We start from the raw sequence: 17,107 nt of genomic DNA on the forward strand, positions 1-17,107 counted from the left end.
CGCTGGAGGAGACAGGTGAGAGTGTGTTCACAATCCCAAACAACTCAGTTGTGTTGAGCATTCTGGAAATACTTTTTATTTTCTAACATAGAAGCAGCTTGGTGGAGTATGTCAGTATCCCGACAATGAATGAAAATCACAATTATTTTCCATAAGGTGCATCTAACTCAGTTCTTGGGAATATTGGAAATGCATTGCTTTGTTTTAAAATTACAGATCTATTTTTGTGACTGCTACATTGGAATCCAAATGAATTGAGTAAATACTGAAATATTCCTAACTTACTGTTTTATATTTTAAAAATCACAGTTATTCCACGTCACTAATCTAGATATCATCTCCATAACGCCCTTCATATGTTTGAAATGCTCATAGGATAAGAAAAATCCAGAATTATAACATAAACAGAATTTAAAGTGTATTTTAGAAATTAACTAAGACCGAGAAGAAAACCTAAAGCTGGATGCAAAGCATGCGGATCTCACTTCTTAGTAAAATTAGAAATATCTGTCCAGCTCCAAGAAAAAAACATCAACAATTTCCTGACATGAACTAATTATACTGAACGATTCTTTTTTTTTTTAATTGCCCACATCAAATATGGCATTTAAAGATCCTCCGCTTTTAGGGTTAAAAATGGCCGTCCTGTGAACGTCACAGGCCGTCCTGGGAACGGAGGATGGCTCCTGAGAAGTGAAGTACGGCTGCGCGAGGCTGGAAACGGAAAGGACGAATACGGGCCGTTGGAGTTTGGTTGGTGATGGCTGGGTAGGCAAAACTCTTAATGACTTCCTTGAGGGTTTTTTTCCCCTTCGTTTATAGTAGTCTATCTTGTTAAAGAGTTTTCTTATAATTCTTCCCCGCCTTTGTTCCTTTATAGAACGGTCGTTCTCAGTCATTTGATTTTGATCGCTAGTTCTAAAGGGTTACCTCTCTGCGGACGTTCGAGAATGGTTTATTTCCCTGTGGACGGTTAGCTCGCCGCCTCTTGATCTTGCGCTTACAGATTCATGCCCCGAGTTAAACTACCCACCCACCCTTTGAGGTATTTCTTTGGGCTTCTCGGCGGCTTCTTCCCTAATGCCTGTCGTATTGAAAGGTAGAGCTGAAGGATGCTTCCCGAACTCCCATTTGTATTCCCAAATAATTGTGGGGTGCAAGCATCTAGACCAGTGTTTCTCAACCTGGGCAACTTTAAGATGTGTGGACTCCAACTTCCAGAATTCCCCAGCCAGCATGCTAGCTGGGGAATTCTGGGAGTTGAAGTCCACACATTTTGAAGTTGCCCAGGTTGAGAAACACTGGTCTAGACCACAGAAGCCTGTACACAACAATAAAACTGTATTGCAAATGTACATGTGGGCTATGTGGTGGTCAGTTGTAGAATGTGTCACTTTCTTGTTACATTCCTGTGGGAAATGGCATGGTGGGCAGACGTATGCAACCCGTTACCTACTTGTACATGAAATTCTCACCTTCTTTATTCTCAAAGTGGGCCTTTCCACCCCAATTTTTGAGCTTTGTAGGGGCAGCCATTGCAATGTACAGTGCCCCCCCCCCCATGCCAAAGCCTCCAAGTATGTCTGGTTTCCTTTATCATTGCCTCAAATGGTTCTTGGTAACGTTGCCCCACAGATTTCAGTTGTACTTACTCAGAAAATTGAACAGGAGAGGGGATTTTCCTACCATTGTTTTTTTGTTTTTGAGCCCTAAAATCAGTTGCAGCCTAATATGGTGTATCCTTGGTATTGGATCATAACTCCAGTTTTCTGCAACCAGGATATCATACTGGAACGTTGCCTTATTATAAAATTATGTAGACAAAAATAAACAGATACCTTTCCTGAGGACTTTACTCTAAAAATAGATGGCCTAGCTATAGAACAAGGCACAGCATTATCTTTCTTTGAAAAAAAAAAGTGTTCGGAATCCAAAAGAGCTGATTAAACATTGAACATTAATGCCATCCAACAAACTCTCACATGTTTTTCTGTCTTCAAGAAATGTGCAAAGTCCATGAATTTTAGTGTGGTTTTCTAGCTAACTTAAGCTGCCAAGCATTTTCTTTTAGGTATGAATACTATGGATTGCTTCTCATTAATGGCTTAGACCGGCAACACTTGACTAAAAATTTCGGTTGAAAATGCTTCTAATTATAATTGTCAGAGTGTTGACTTTAGTTTCTCATAAGAGGAAATAGATCAGATAACATTGTTGAGAAATGAGAAACAATTTCCTTGTTTCAGTTTAACTTAACTTATGGGATAGTAGTGTTCATTGGAGGTCATTTTGCATGTGAAAATCTTGATTTTAAATGCATCTAAGAATCTGTTTTACATTTTTCTTACTCCCTCTCCAGTGTACTGTATTAGATTTCTGTTTGGATTTTTTAAACTAATAATTCAGGTTATGGTGAAATAAAATTATGTAGATTTAATTGAAAAAGGTCATATCTACCTCTGAATTCAGAAGACATCATCCAATGCAAAAATTGTGCTTTTTGTTTTTAGTATGTTATCTGCTAATGCCTTCAGGTTAAGGCAATGAGTATATCAATGTGCCCGGTGAACTGCTGCAGAAGTTCAGGTATTGTAGTTCTTGTATTTCATCTTAATTGATCTTTAGGCTTGCCATACTCTTCTGAAAGGAGTCTTTGAAATAACTTGTGTTTTCAAGAGGCATGTTATGCTGTAAACAGCACATAGGCCTGCTGTGTTTCTTGTTTTCTCCCAGAAAGGGGAGAAATCCTTCTACAGTATAGAAAAAGCATATCAGAAGTTAGTCATTAGCTGCATTGGAACAACATGCTGAGTGACTCAGAAGGAAATCACATTTCAGCCTTGAATATTGTAAGAACTCATTCTGTGTGGTTAGTTAATAATTCAATGTGTTATATTGTAATGACTGTAATGAACTCAGAAAATTGAACAAATCTTGATTCAGCTAACCATGAGTACACATATTGTGTGAACATAGCCTGTATAAAAACCAGGAATTCAAGATATTATACTCCAAGGATCTCTGGAGAGCACCATCTATGGGAAGGTGGCTAAAATAAGTTATAAAATCAGCACACTAAAAGTTATCTAAAAAAAGTTACACATTCAGCATCCCTTCCTGTATAATATTAGTAATACTTCATCTTAGCCTTCTTCAAGATTGGTTTACAACTTTCATCACCCCCATCCAGTCCCACTATTGGGCATCTAGGATACAAAGTTAGGATGTTTAGTTTGTTTACTTTTAAATTAACAAAGGGATTGATTTTGTAAACTTAGTTAGGAATTATGAAGAAGTATCAGCAGAAAGGAGGCTTGACTTGTATTTCAAACAACAGATAACTGTCCGAAGTGCAACATAGCTTAGTGGGCAGTCAGTCTGATCTGAAACCTGCTGTCATGTGATGCATAATTCCTTTGCTGCTGTTAAAATAGCTGTAGTGTATAAATCCTATTATAAATTTCCTTTGAACCACAGAGCAAGACTGTCTGAGATTGGATTCCTTGTTGCAGTTTAAATAGTCTCTTTCTTTGAAAGAGGAGTAGGGAATGCATCAAACCAATACACTGAATTGCCCAATTTCTTGTTGTCTGTCCAACAGAGTTAATGATGGTTTGGTCCCACCAACAAGCCAGCAAGTGCTGGACAGAGAGATCATTTTGGAACTGGAGGTGATATCCAGAACGTGAATCAACATGGGTTTCAGGCTATTAGCTTGTCTCTTCAACTTCCCCATCGGAGTAGTCTATGGATCCCTGTCTCTCTTTATTTCAATTTTGCACAATGTGTTTCTCCTCTACTACGTGGACACCTTTGTTTCTATATATAAAATTGATAAACTTTCCTTTTGGATTGGGGAGGTAAGTCCTGAACTTTGAAATTCAGCATTAGGTCCTTCCTTTCTTCTTGATTTTAGATCCATGATGAAGCATGTAATATTTCAGAGACTAAATAAGCTTATTATAGCATAATTGTCACAGAAAAGGTCCAATAGATGCATGAACTGTTTGTGTACGAACATGTGGCAAATATATGTGTACTATAGAATTAACAGTGGTTGTAGTGATTCAGTGACAGTGAAATATAAAAATTATAGCTTGCAATAGTTTTGAGTAAAGTTTAAAATGAGTGGTGGCTATTTATAGCAGCATTAATTGGTCTGAAAGAGTCTGGCATAAGCATAAAAATGTTTTATATAGATTGAAGGTATGCAGTATTCAGAAGTGGATAAAAGTGCTTTGGATCTGGCGGGGCACCCTTGGGGTACCTTTCAGCAGCTCCTTAAAAGGATGGATGGATGGACGGATGGACGGAGATATATATATATATATATATCAGTTATTGCATTCATTCTTCCCCAATACAGGCATGGCTAACTTGTAAGATGATAGATTAGGTTAAATATTTCAGCATCTAAGCCTCACTCTTTTTTTCCTAGACCGTTTTTCTGATTTGGAACAGCCTCAACGATCCGCTGTTTGGTTGGTTGAGTGACAGAGCTTTTCTTAGCACCCAGCAGTAAGCAGAGTTTCATTTATGTACTACTTCAAAGTCTAAACAGCATAGGAAGACAGAGGAAAGCTCATTGACAGTGTGCGTGTAAAAGCATGTAATAATTACAACAAGCATGTTTCATTAAACATACCAGACTTCACACCAGTCACAGTACTACATCTTGGTCCTCCAGACATTCAGATTCCATACTCAGAAACTATCTTAAAACAGAAGCTTCACAGAAAAAAAGATAGCTATGTAGGTTGCTTTACTACTGGCAAGAAATGTCTCATATTTTTCCCCTTAAGAGGGATGACTTTTATTTAAAATTTTCCAGTATTTGACAGACTGTGTGGTAATCAAGCTTAACCTCCTATATCAGTTTAGACTGCAGTCCTGTGGACTTTGGCTCAACCTTTCAGAGGCCTAGACTATATCAAAATGTTCATTTCTTCTGAATTTGGAGAAAGGCCTCCAACTCTTTAATGAGAAATTTGATGTTGGAAAATTACTTTCTACTTGCATGCCAGCCTCTGAGGACAGTTTTCCTGAAAAAGGGAAATGTCAGGGAAGAAACTTTGAATCCATGCTTGAGACAAATTAGCTTACTATTTGGCAAAAAGATGATGTCTAAGATAATCGAATAAAGCTCAACCAGTTTTCATGGACTATATTTTTCTTCTTTTTAGGTCTGGAGCAGCAATCTCCACTCCAGAAGTTGTTCTGAAGAGACTCAAAGCTCTAAGCCACAATGGTCCATTATTTGCTGTATCATTTCTGGCTTTTTGGATTGCCTGGGCCCACCCAGGCTTACAGTTCCTTATCTGTCTCTGCCTGTATGACAGCTTCCTTACCATGGTGGATCTAAACCAGAATGCTTTGCTTGCTGATCTTGCTGTGTCTGCAAAGGATAGGACTGACCTCAACTTCTACTCTTCACTCTTTAGTGCCATTGGTTCCCTCTCAGTCTTTATGTCCTATGCTGTATGGAACAAAGAGGACTTCTTCTCCTTCAGGGTATTCTGTGTGGCTCTGGCTTTCTGCTCAGCACTTGGGTTTACCTTGGCCACATGGCTGCTAAGGCAGTGGCTTCAGACGGATGGACATGTGAAATGGGATGAAAATGAGGCATTAAAAGAGTGAGTGGTGTTGGGTTGTATAATATCTCTTCTCCTTTTAAATTTCTTGCCTAGTGTATACAAAATATTGTGGGTAAATAGCAGTCACTTTTTTCCAAGTATTTTTTTTTCCTTGTGAAAGAAGTGACAAAAACTTTTCAAATTTTAAGGAGATGGAATTGTAAAGAGTGCAGGTTATTTTAGAAAGCAGCACATGACTGAGCTTCCTGATCCATGGTTGGTGGGAAACCAAGGAAGCCATGCTTTCCAAATGTAGTGGAAAATTTAAATTACTAAACTATGTAGGAGTATGGTTTCAGCACTTCTGTATGAAACTGTGGTAACTGGATTTGGCACTTAATCCCTCTGAGCACTGGATCCTTTTAATCCGTATATGTGAAAGGCTATGAGGTTTGTGCAGAACAAGCCTGTTCTCTCTGATACTCAAGAATGCTTTTTCTGCTGACCAAATAATATATGTAATGCTAAGAACTGGCCTTCTTAGCAATTGTCTAAGGTTATTTGATTGGATTTCTCAAAAGCATTTGGCTAATATCTAGCACTTCTGACCTTTTGGAAGTAAATTAAATAGTTTTGTTTTAGAACAGTGTTATGCAAACTTTTTTTAATGTTGAAATAAAATGTTTTAATGTGTGCTCAGTATCTCCTTTTATTCAAAATTAAGGTGACTCTCTCTATATAACCACTACACCAAACCTCCTCTCTGTATATAATTTATAATGTAATTTAATAGATAATAAAGCCTGGCTATTTGCAGTGCCCTCCAAAAGTTTGGAATTTTAATTCCCATCCGCCCTAGCCAGCATGACCCAAGGCCAAGCATTATGCACTTGAGGCTCAAAATATCTGAAGGACAACAGGTTTATCCCTTCTGATTTAATATGGTTGGTGATAATTGTCTGTATTTCCTCATATCCTGTGTTTTTCCCCATGATCTTTCTAGCTTTACTGTTGAGAGATACAGACGAAGGAAAGACGATACCTGTATCTGTTGTGTGAATATGTCTCAGGCCCAGTTGTACAATACTTAAGCGCTTTTTAAATGAACCCCATAACACAGATGGAGTAATGGAATGGTACCAAATTCCCCTTGAAAGTTTTTCTGAAGTCCTCTTTTAAACAAATTGTATTCTGTGTTGCTTTTGGTTTGGTAACTATAAAAATACATTATGTAAGGGACAAGACAGAATATTATTCATTTGTATCCTATTCTTCCAGGATATGATTGCTTTGGACCTTTCTGTTGGTTAGGTAGAGAGGATACAGTGCTCAAGAAGATAAGGACCTGAATTCACTATATTGGCTGTCTTTAAAAAGTGGTAATTTGTTCCTGCAGATTATATATTGATCATCCTTCTAGAAATCAAGAGAAAAGAATCACGCTGGCTGAGTACCTCAAGCAGCTCTCCAGGCATCACAATTTTCTATGGTTTGTCTCTATGAATTTAATGCAGGTAGGAGTTGCATAGACTCTCTGTAACAAAACAGTACTGACTGCTAGGTAAAAGCCCAGTTAGCATGTTGATAGTTACCCTACCCAGCAGAGTGTTGGTAATCTTCTGCATAATTTCATAAATCTCCTATGGTATTCTCTGCCAATTGTGTTCAATATATATGTTTTGAATTACAACTCCCAGAATTCTCAGCCAGCCTGGCTAAGGAGCGTGTTGGCTAAGAATAATGTGAACTGTAGTATAACACATCTAGAAAGTGATGGTTTGGGGAAGTTGGAATTAGGAAGTGGTGTTGATCTGAAAGACTTCAAAATGAATCTGACTAACCAGTCTTATCTTGGTTGTGCATGACAAGAAGTCAGCTGTTGGGAAGACTTACTGTATGCTAAATCTTTCAGTTTCCTGTTTCTCAGAGAAAATAATATATATGGTGGGATAAGAACATTCCTGAGACCTCTAAATATCATTGTGCTTTTTTTCACCCAGAGGAAAACAATGCCTTCCCTTTGGGAAGAAATTTGAAGTTAATCTTCAAAAGCTATGGTATGCAACAGAACAAAGGTTCCTTTTCTGCATTCTTCATCAGCATACTTTCATATTACAGGAGGAAAGGCTGTGAGGCCATTCTATCTTTAAACATGGCATTCCTGTTATATGATGAGTAGCAGCACTGTTCTTAACATCTGCAGATGTTGATTCAGTGTTAGTGTTAATTGGCAATGCAGACTCTGTGGTTTATTTGCATGTTAGCAAAAGTAATGTATAACCAAAGTAATGTATAATTGGTATAAATAATTGTTGTGTTATGAAGTCAGCTGTATTTGCATCTTGAAAGTATTAGAGCACAACCTTTTTAGAATAATTTTGAGACCATGATGTCAAGACAGAGGCTTGTGTGAGAATATTCTCATCTTCCTGCCTCCACATTTAATAGTTACTCTTTTCCCTGGGTTTGTTTAGAGATGATTGCGCAATATAAGTTTATTGTTTTTATAATTCTCTGGAACAGATTTGATTCTTTATGATCTGATACAAACCTGCCAAACTGGCTTGAATATTTATCTTTTAGCTTGCATCCAAATAGGATGTATGTGGGGCAGGTATTTCATTGGGGATACAGTATATTATTTGTTCTCTAATTGCCCTTTTTAGAGGTCTCATAAATGTGTTTTACAGGTTTTTCACTGCCACTTTAATAGCAACTTCTTCCCTCTGTTCTTGGAGCATTTGCTGTCTGATCACATCTCCCTCTCAATGGGATCATTTCTTCTAGGTAAGTCCAAGGTGGGAATAGTAGGAGGCACTGCTCAGCCATAGATTCTTGCTTTCCAGAAATTGTGCTCTAGATGTATTGGACTGCAACATATAGTGACCATGCTACCTGGGCAATGGAAATGGTACTCTAACACATCTAGGGGTATGAAGCTGGTAAAGCTTGACCAGAGAGTGGCTGTTACTCCTCTTCAAAGGCAGAAAATGTATGATCCCATCTCAGCTGAATCATTATGGTCACCATTTTCTAGAAATACTTTTTCTTCTTCTTTCTCTTGAAAAAAAGAAAGTTCCACAGATGTGAAATGTAGTATCTAAGTACTATAGATCCGAATCATGTAAGTCAGTCCTGATCATTCTCTAATTAAGTATGAGAAACTATGTAGTCTTTTAAAGGTAGCACTATATGTAATCTTTGTGTGTGAATTCCATGAAAACAAATGGGACCTGTAACAGATGATAGGATTGTGGAGTGCTCCTGGTCATGGTCAAATTAACCAGACAGGATCCCATTACATTTCCCTGTATCCCCACAGTTTCTATTTTCCTCAGCAGTCTACTGGATATGCTTATTGGAGCTGAAAAGTACTTGTTTAGTTATTTCTCTCTCTTTCTCTTTGATAAACGAGTGATACTAAAGTGTCTACTATCACTTTATCATATCAATACAGTCAGATCTGAATGGAAGCCAACATTCCAGAGTTAGACAAATTGAATTCCTCCAGATGTTTTGCATTAATATTTCCAGAATCCCTAACAACCTTTCATGTTGGATGTGTGTTGTGAGAGCTCTAGTTAAAAAATCTGGAGTTCTCTATATTTTTAAAAAATTTTACTCAGTACAATATTTTTTTATTCACCTATTAGGGTGATATATAAACATTTACTTAGATATGACACAGAGACAGAACGAACAAAAAAACTATGATAAAATGTATGCAAAACTTTAGAGAAACGGTTACAACACAACGATGGAAATAATTGTGGACTAAATCTGTAAAATTTACACCAAGTTATAACCTAAAGGAAAATTGGTACAAAATGTTTTACAGGTGGTATACAACTCCATCAGTAATATCTAAGATAGACAAATCATACAGCAATAAATGTTGGAAATGTCATGAAACAGCAGGATGTTTTATCACAGGTGGTGGACATGTAGAAAAAAACTCAAAAGTACTGGAAAGACATGCATAGTATAATGCAGATAATCTTGGAACTTAAACTTGAAATGAAACCACAACTTTTCTTACTAGGAATAATCTCAGAAAAAAAGCAAGAAGAAACATTCTAATTTAATGAGATATATGCTTACAGCAGCAACAATAAATTTTGCTCAGCATTGGAAGAAAGACACAACTCTGGCAATATCTGATTGGGAACTTAAGCTTGGAGAATATGCAGTAATGGCAAAATTCATTGTATATATACACAATAGAAGTTTCACTAAATTTAAGCAAGAATGGTTCCCATATATACAACACATCACACAGCATGGCAAATATAATCACTTACAGTCTGGTTTCTAAGGAGGCTTAAATGTTTACAAATACTGCAAATTAGCAGATGTATAAAAAGAGGGAAGTTAGAAACCCAATATTTTGTTTTTGCTTTTTATTTTTTTCTATTTTTAGTGTTCCAATTCTTGTTAAATCTGCTCTGTTTATCTTTTCCTTTCACTAATATACATACATAAACACACACACACAAACACCCAAGTAACAACACAATGGAGACTTTAATATTAAATAATTAGTTTAAGATTGAAAGTTTTATCATATCACAATTACTTTGATGTGAGTTGCAACGTTTTTTTTCTCAATGTTATGTGCAAAGTTGGATGAAAAAGCTAAATAATTTTATGATTGTAATATTGATATCTTAAATTGTAATTAATATTGACAGAATATTTTTCTTCTCTGTTTTCAATACTCTAAGCTATCTGAATAATAAAATGTCAATAACCTTTGATTATATAAACATCACTGTATTGAAATAATGCAATGTATCAGGATTTCTAATAATACTATAAGAAGGGAAAAAATCAGACTAATAGAGTAAGGCAGCTATTGTAAAAGAAGGAACATGATTGGTTGTAAGATTTGTGCCTAATTTGCCATGATAAAAGTTGTATTTATCCCCGTGTAACCAGGTCCATTTTATGCTTTGGGTTCTTAAGATAAATGGTCCCCAAAGTAATTTTTTAGCTGGTTTACTCAGAATATATATGCCTTAGTTTCTTGCTGGGTAGATAGATTACCAAAAAAGAAAAAGAAAACATGTCTAGTTTGGCATTGACTCGAGGATTTTAGGCAGATCTCTTCCTATCTGACCTCTAGATGCCAAGAGATTCTGTCTGGGATCTTCTGTATATCAAGTAGAGGCCCTGCCATTAAGCTCTGGCATTGATCCTATTGGTCTTTCTCTCAGGTGTGTCTTACGTGGCTCCTCATCTCAACAACCTCTACTTCCTTTCTCTCTGCCGGAGGTGGGGTGTGTATGCTGTGGTGCGAGGGCTTTTCTTCCTGAAGCTGTTGCTCAGTGTGATTATGCTCCTTGCTGGACCTGATTGGATCTACCTGCTCTGTTTCTTCATAGCCAGGTATTTATTGCTTTATTGCTATGATCCTGGAGGATTGGACTAGGTACAGACAATGGGCTACACCTGCTATGGTAAAATTATTGACATAGTTTCATGTCATTGAAGTGAAGCTAGATTCTTTAACATTTTAATTTTGGGGTGTATGCTTAACTATTCATACCTGTTGAGGTACTAATGCTGTCTTGGGATGATTGAACTTGTGGAGGATCAGCTTTCTGAAGCTCAGTGTTTTTGTTTTGATACTACAATTCTAGCTCCTGCGGAATGAGGAGTTTTAAAATGTGCTGATGTGGCTAAAGATTTGGTGAACAGAGCTGTTGCTGGTGCCAGACTGAGAGGCATGTTAAAGCAGGGACAGGTGCTTTTGTTTTTTTGGCTAGGGACCACATTTTTATTATTTTTATTTTCATTAAAGTCAGATTCTGAAGGCCACAGAAAATGTGATGGTATAGAGGTGTCTCTGGTTAGGGTGGTGGTAAATTTGATCCTTTTTCATTGTGGAGAAGGAAGCTGAAAGAAAATAGATGCTTCATGCCCTGGGGAAGCTTATCAAAGTTGCTCATTTGTTTATTTATTTATTGAATTTATTTAGCTACCCATCTCATATATGTGACTCTGGGTGGCTTACACAATTAAAACAGAAAAAGCAAAAAACTGCCAAAACAATTATGTACAACAAAACTGTTAAAGACAATTAAAACAATTTAAAAGCTATAAACAGAAAACACAGGGGAGTGCAATCAAAATCTTACATGCAATACAGCCATTTTGCAGGCTCCATTTTCCCATTAGAACCCCAGGCCTGATGGCAAAACCAAGTTTTTAGGAAGGCAAATGGGGTTGGGGCCATTCTACCTCAGTGGGGATGATGTTCCAAAGTTTTTCATATTTTTGATTGCAAAAAGATTAAAAATTGCACCAGTGAATTTTTATACTTTGTGCTGATGAATTTTGGAGGCTGCTTGAGGGAGCTGTGGGTGTTGCAGGTAGAGTTTTTCTCCACATGCTTCTGTGTTTTTTTAATGGGCCTTTTCCTGGATATGTAAAGTGGTCAACCTAGGAGGGAAGGCCACTTAAAAAGAAAACCAAACTGAACCAGCAATTGTCAGCAGATATATTCATGAGTACGCACCTACATACACCCACATCCACATCCACATAAATAAACACATGCGCATGCACACAGACATATACACAGAGTTCCTTGCACTGAGTTAACTGCCAGTAATTTCAAACCAGCCAAGAACGTACTGGGAATTTCTCTTGGCATGGTGCTAGTGCTTTCTGTTAACAGCCTCCCTCTCTTTTTCCTTAGTAACCGTGTGTTTACTGAAGGGACTTGCAAATTGCTGAACCTGGTGGTGTCGGACTTGGTGGACGAAGACTTGGTGCTAAATCGGAGGCAGCAGGCTGCCTCAGCCCTCTTGTTTGGCATGGTGGCCTTGGTAACTAAACCAGGCCAGACTTTTGCCCCCTTGATTGGCACCTGGCTGCTTTCAGCTTACACTGGTAGGTGAAGGGCCAGGCATTTGGTGGAGGAATTGGATGGGGTGTCAGAGAAGGGTAACTGATAGCTTTTCTGATTGGGCAGATAACTACCAACAACAGCAGTGACAATATTCATTGTTTTGCTTTTAATTGTCAGCTTATCAATTACAAATCTTTTTTTCTTTGTCTGAGAAAGAAGTGGCACAGTGGTACCTCTTCTTAAAGCTGTCCTTCTAGATTTTGTTGCTGAACTGAGAATCTACAGAAAAAAGAAATCCCTTCCCCTCAGTGCTGTGGTGGTCCATGCTTTGCTTTTCTAGATACCACACCAGTGAGCTTTGGACTTGAAACAGCAAGCTAGGATAGTTTGTTAATAAATCTTGCATCCAGTAGGTGCCTCCAGAAGGAATGGAGGTTTTCTACCACTAAATCTGCTTGATGAGAAAGATTTCAATATAATCTTTTAAAGGTGGAAAGATTCTTGTTAATAGAATTTCATTTTTTTCCAGTTTTGCTAAGATCACTTCAAGCAGGGAAATATCTGTATTTCTACTGAGGGATCTTCCTAAGAAGTGCAGTTGCAGTACAAAAGTGAACTGAGTCCTCAGCCCCACTGCCCTGCTGAAGAGCTGAAGCTGTCAGCTGGCCCTTACTGCTGCACTTCTTTTTACTATTTTGCTAAAAAGAGAGAAGGAAATGAGTTTTAGCTCAAAACTGAGGGAACAGGCAGGGCATTCCCTATGGTTGGTTGATCAGGAGGGACAGTTCTGTTGCTCTGTGCTCTTTGCTCTGTGAATAACGTAATCTTACAAAGAAGTAAATGGGCCTATTCCAGTAATGTCCCGGTTATACTGAGAACTTGTTCAAGCCTGACTTTATTATTATTAAAAAACCAGTTAATGGAGGCATTGGGAGGGCTGTTCATCTGGAAGCACCCTAATACAATGGGGAAAGAAATGAAGAAATGGTTTTCAGTAGAAATTATGATAATAAGATCAAAATAGACCGTCTCAATTCTTGAAATCATTTTCATCTTTCTTAACTGTCTCTCTTGTTGACCCAGGTTATGACATTTTTCAGCGGGATCCTCTGAGCAGTATAGTGAGTGCCCAGCCAAGGTTGGCTTCCAGTGTAGCCTGGAAACTTACACTACGCCAGGGCTGCTTCTACCTCCTCGTTTTTGTCCCCATGACCTGTGCTTTACTGCAGCTCCTCACCTGGTCACAATTCAGCTTGCACGGCAGACGCCTTCAGGCAGTGAAATCTCAACGTCAGGCTTTTACAGACAGTCACTCTCGAGAAATCAAGACTATTTAATTGCAAGTGAATATAACAGCGAGCAGCGTCTTCCCACTGTCAATGAGTGCATGACCCATTTAAAAAGGAAGAGTAGGACTAAAAAGGGGAATTGTTGCATCATCTTCAGATCAGCATTGGCTAGTGGAGGATAAATGGAAGCTTTTGAATTACCTTGGATTTCCTGTGAGGCTGGCTGGGGTCTGGTCATCCTTGTAGAATTCATCGAGGTTTGAAAGTTTGTGTCTTCTGTATCCAAAATTGTCCAGAAAAGCGATCACCGTGTATTTTTAAAAGTCTTTTGTCAATTACTTGCTGATCATGTTGATATTAATTCATTTCCAGGCTTGGGAGATAAGCAGTCAGATTACCAATAATGCATATTAATAAGGGAGGGATAAAGTTGAGTAAATTGGCAACCTTCTGGTCTTTGTGTCCCATCCTCCTGTTTACAGACAGCTTTGCCACAGGTGACAGGGTTCGTGTGTTCCATTATCTCTATTCTGTTTTGCATTGGATTGGTGGTCAAGTTTGATTTAGCTGAATACAGCTGGAATAAATGTAACTTAATGATTTCTCACTGTGGACAACAGGGTACTCAGTTTCTGTAAAACAGCTTCTCTGATATTGAAACTGGACATGTATTGTCAACATTGATCTTTTTCAAGAGAATGGATATACTGTATTCCCACTCATAGCTTCAAGATAGAAATCTGTTTTAAAAAGGAGCATTCTGGAGGTGGATGCAGTTGTCAGTATTTGAAACTGCATTTTCAACCTGTCCTGGAGTCTCAGTGCTTATGCTGGAAATTCCCCTGTTCTGCATAAGGGTGAATAAGGACTAGAGTGGTCTGTGCGTATCTACAGGACCAGTGCAAATGTTGATTTGTCCATGGATGGCTGACAACAATTCTGCTTTTCTGAGAACTGTCCTGTGCTAAGAAAGTTGCCACCTGATGAGCAGAACTGCCTATAAAATCATTTTTATGCAGAAATACTTTTAACAGGAAATGGCCTAGACCAGTGTTTCTCAACCTTGGCAGCTTGAGGATGTGTGGACTTCAACTCCTAGAATTACCCAGCCAGCCTGCCAAGGTTGAGAAACACTGGCCTATATTATATATCAGAAATAGCCTTGATTTCTCCAGATATTTTGGACTACATTTCCCATAATTCCCTGATCATAATTCATGTTATCTGAAGATAATGGCATTTTAGTCTAAAATGTTTGGAGGGCACCAGGTGCTTACCCTTGCTGTCAATTATGTGCAATGGCTGTGAGAGAGGTTCCTCATGAAATTCCGGTAGGCAGCTAATAGTACTAGCAGACTGACTTTGCTCTACCTCTGCAGTATAGAAGGACAAGCTGAAAATCTGTTGGTCTGCTTTTTTTCTGTTTGCATCTTTTATTGATTGGTCATTGGCAAAAGAAGCTAGGCAAATGCCAGGCTTTTTGGGAATCATTCAAAAAAATCCAGTGTTTTTGTTTTTAGGGAGCAGAGAAATCTATTTTCTCTGCAAATTGAACCAGAAATGCCATTGATTGAATAGGACAAACTTGCATTCAGGGGCCTGTGATTTGGCATAAAATAATACTGCAAAACCAGCTGCAGAACTCCAAGTGGCACTTTTAGAGTGAAGGTCTGGGGTGGGAAAGGGGAAGAAAAAAGTTGCAACCAACATTTTTGGCTGTTTGTTGCTCTAGTAAAAATAGAACAGTTCAGATCACTGTAGGACCAAGTCACATCTTCCTTTGTGTGTGCCAAGTATCACTTTCTTCGTTTAGGCAGTAGCCTTAGCTGCTGCAACTGCCATTTTGCCTTCAAAGAATAGGAATCAGGATGATGAAATGTTTACAGCTTTTGTACAGTTGGATGGCTTCATTGTACTTTATTGCTCTCAATTTATATCCTCGTTGCATTGATTCTCATTTAATTAAACATCCTTTTTTAAATCTGTTTTTTGTGTGTAACGATCCTGATTTGGCAGCTAGGTGGTGGTTAACAATGAGATGACTTCCTAAGAAAGTACTTTGTTCCCATCTCAGGCTATTGGCTGGCTTCACCAAATCATGTTAATGTATAAATACTGTAAGGGTATACCAATGCAAGCGATGGGGTTAAGACAATATACTCAGTATAAACCAGACTTAAGCTTTTTTCTCTTGTGATTATAGATGTAAGAGAAGTCACAATTATCTACTAGGAAATGTGGAACCTTCTTCCCAGTTTCCTACTATTCTGGCCTGATCTGTTTTTCAGAGCACTATTGGTAGGCAGCATCCTTTTCCCAAGATCAACATCACAGCAAAAAGTTGAGAGTTAAGCCAAGGCTGGCTGGGGAATTCTGGGAGTTGACATCCACACATCTTCCCATACACACACACACACACACACACACATATATCTCCCTTCACTGCTAGAGTCTTACAATAAGGCTCAAAGTCTTTTCTGATAGTTGTAGCTGGTTCTGAATACTGTACACAGCATTGGAACAAACTCAAACTGGTCTAAAAATAATGTTATATTAGACCTAAAAAGATGCAGGCATCATTATCCAAATAATGATATCTGTCTTAGCAGCTATTTCAGCCAAAGTGTCTTAAATATAAAAGGCATGATTTGCAGTAAGTGGATTATATGACCTGAAGTAACCTGGTGCCTGACTGATCCTGTGTCCACCATAGCAAAGACAGTTACAAAAGCAAGAAGCACTGCAAAAGTTATAGGACAGTTTCTAGCTAATTAGCATTTGCAAATGTCTTTAGCTAAATCTTTAGCCTGAAAAATTTATGATAGAACTGAAAAGCACAAGGAAAAGAGTGTTAACTATTTTGGCCTTTCCTGTCTGAGACAGGACTCTAACCTAAATCTTTTGAGGCCTAAAATGCTATTAATTAAAATAATATTAATAATACAAATGCACATTAATTAGGCCAGCTTGGCTACATAACCTGGAGTTGTAGCTCCAACACATCTGGAACGTTCTAGACTGGAGAAAGCTGCTCTAGTATGTAGGAATCCTAGCTAGCTAAAGGAATGCCATGAGAGCTAGGTTGTGGTGGATTTTGGCGCTGCCACTGCTGGCTATTAGGTGTTCTGCCTGACCTGCTGTGACATCTGCATCATTGCTCCCTGCTGGTGTTGCAGTAAGGCTGTTGCCAAATGCTGTGGAGTAACTGGTGGCCCCTGGGGATCTGAAGCCACGTTGTAAAAAATTTCCTCCCTCTCCGATGGGAGTATGAGTCTGGCAAGATTGATGTCAGGGCCAGCCCCAAAACGATGAGTCAGTGTATTCCAAACCCCAGTTCTTTATTGCTTTCACCATACAGACAGAACCTTGCCAGACTAGAGCTACTCTAA

At 38.3% G+C, this 17,107-nt stretch overlaps 1 protein-coding gene across 3 annotated transcripts; it reads left to right on the forward strand.

Annotated features, from left to right (window-relative positions):
- The first annotated feature begins 732 nt into the window (after positions 1-732).
- MFSD13A (major facilitator superfamily domain containing 13A) lies at positions 733-15,700 on the forward strand. Of its 3 annotated transcripts, none has more exons than XM_063307081.1 (9): positions 733-768; positions 3,602-3,860; positions 4,439-4,518; positions 5,184-5,633; positions 6,970-7,087; positions 8,264-8,360; positions 10,790-10,961; positions 12,277-12,470; positions 13,513-15,700. In XM_063307081.1, exons 2-9 carry the CDS (start codon positions 3,696-3,698, stop codon positions 13,764-13,766), a joined length of 1,530 nt encoding a protein of 509 aa, XP_063163151.1. In that variant the 5' UTR covers positions 733-768; positions 3,602-3,695; the 3' UTR covers positions 13,767-15,700. The 3 variants fall into 3 exon arrangements, with proteins under 3 accessions (XP_063163151.1, XP_063163149.1, XP_063163150.1); XM_063307079.1 differs by lacking the exon at positions 733-768 and adding an exon at positions 2,378-2,586; XM_063307080.1 differs by lacking the exon at positions 733-768 and adding an exon at positions 2,740-2,849.
- Positions 15,701-17,107: the final 1,407 nt, after the last annotated feature.

This window comes from Candoia aspera, chromosome 6 (assembly GCF_035149785.1).
Source record: "Candoia aspera isolate rCanAsp1 chromosome 6, rCanAsp1.hap2, whole genome shotgun sequence".
NCBI lineage: Eukaryota > Metazoa > Chordata > Lepidosauria > Squamata > Boidae > Candoia > Candoia aspera.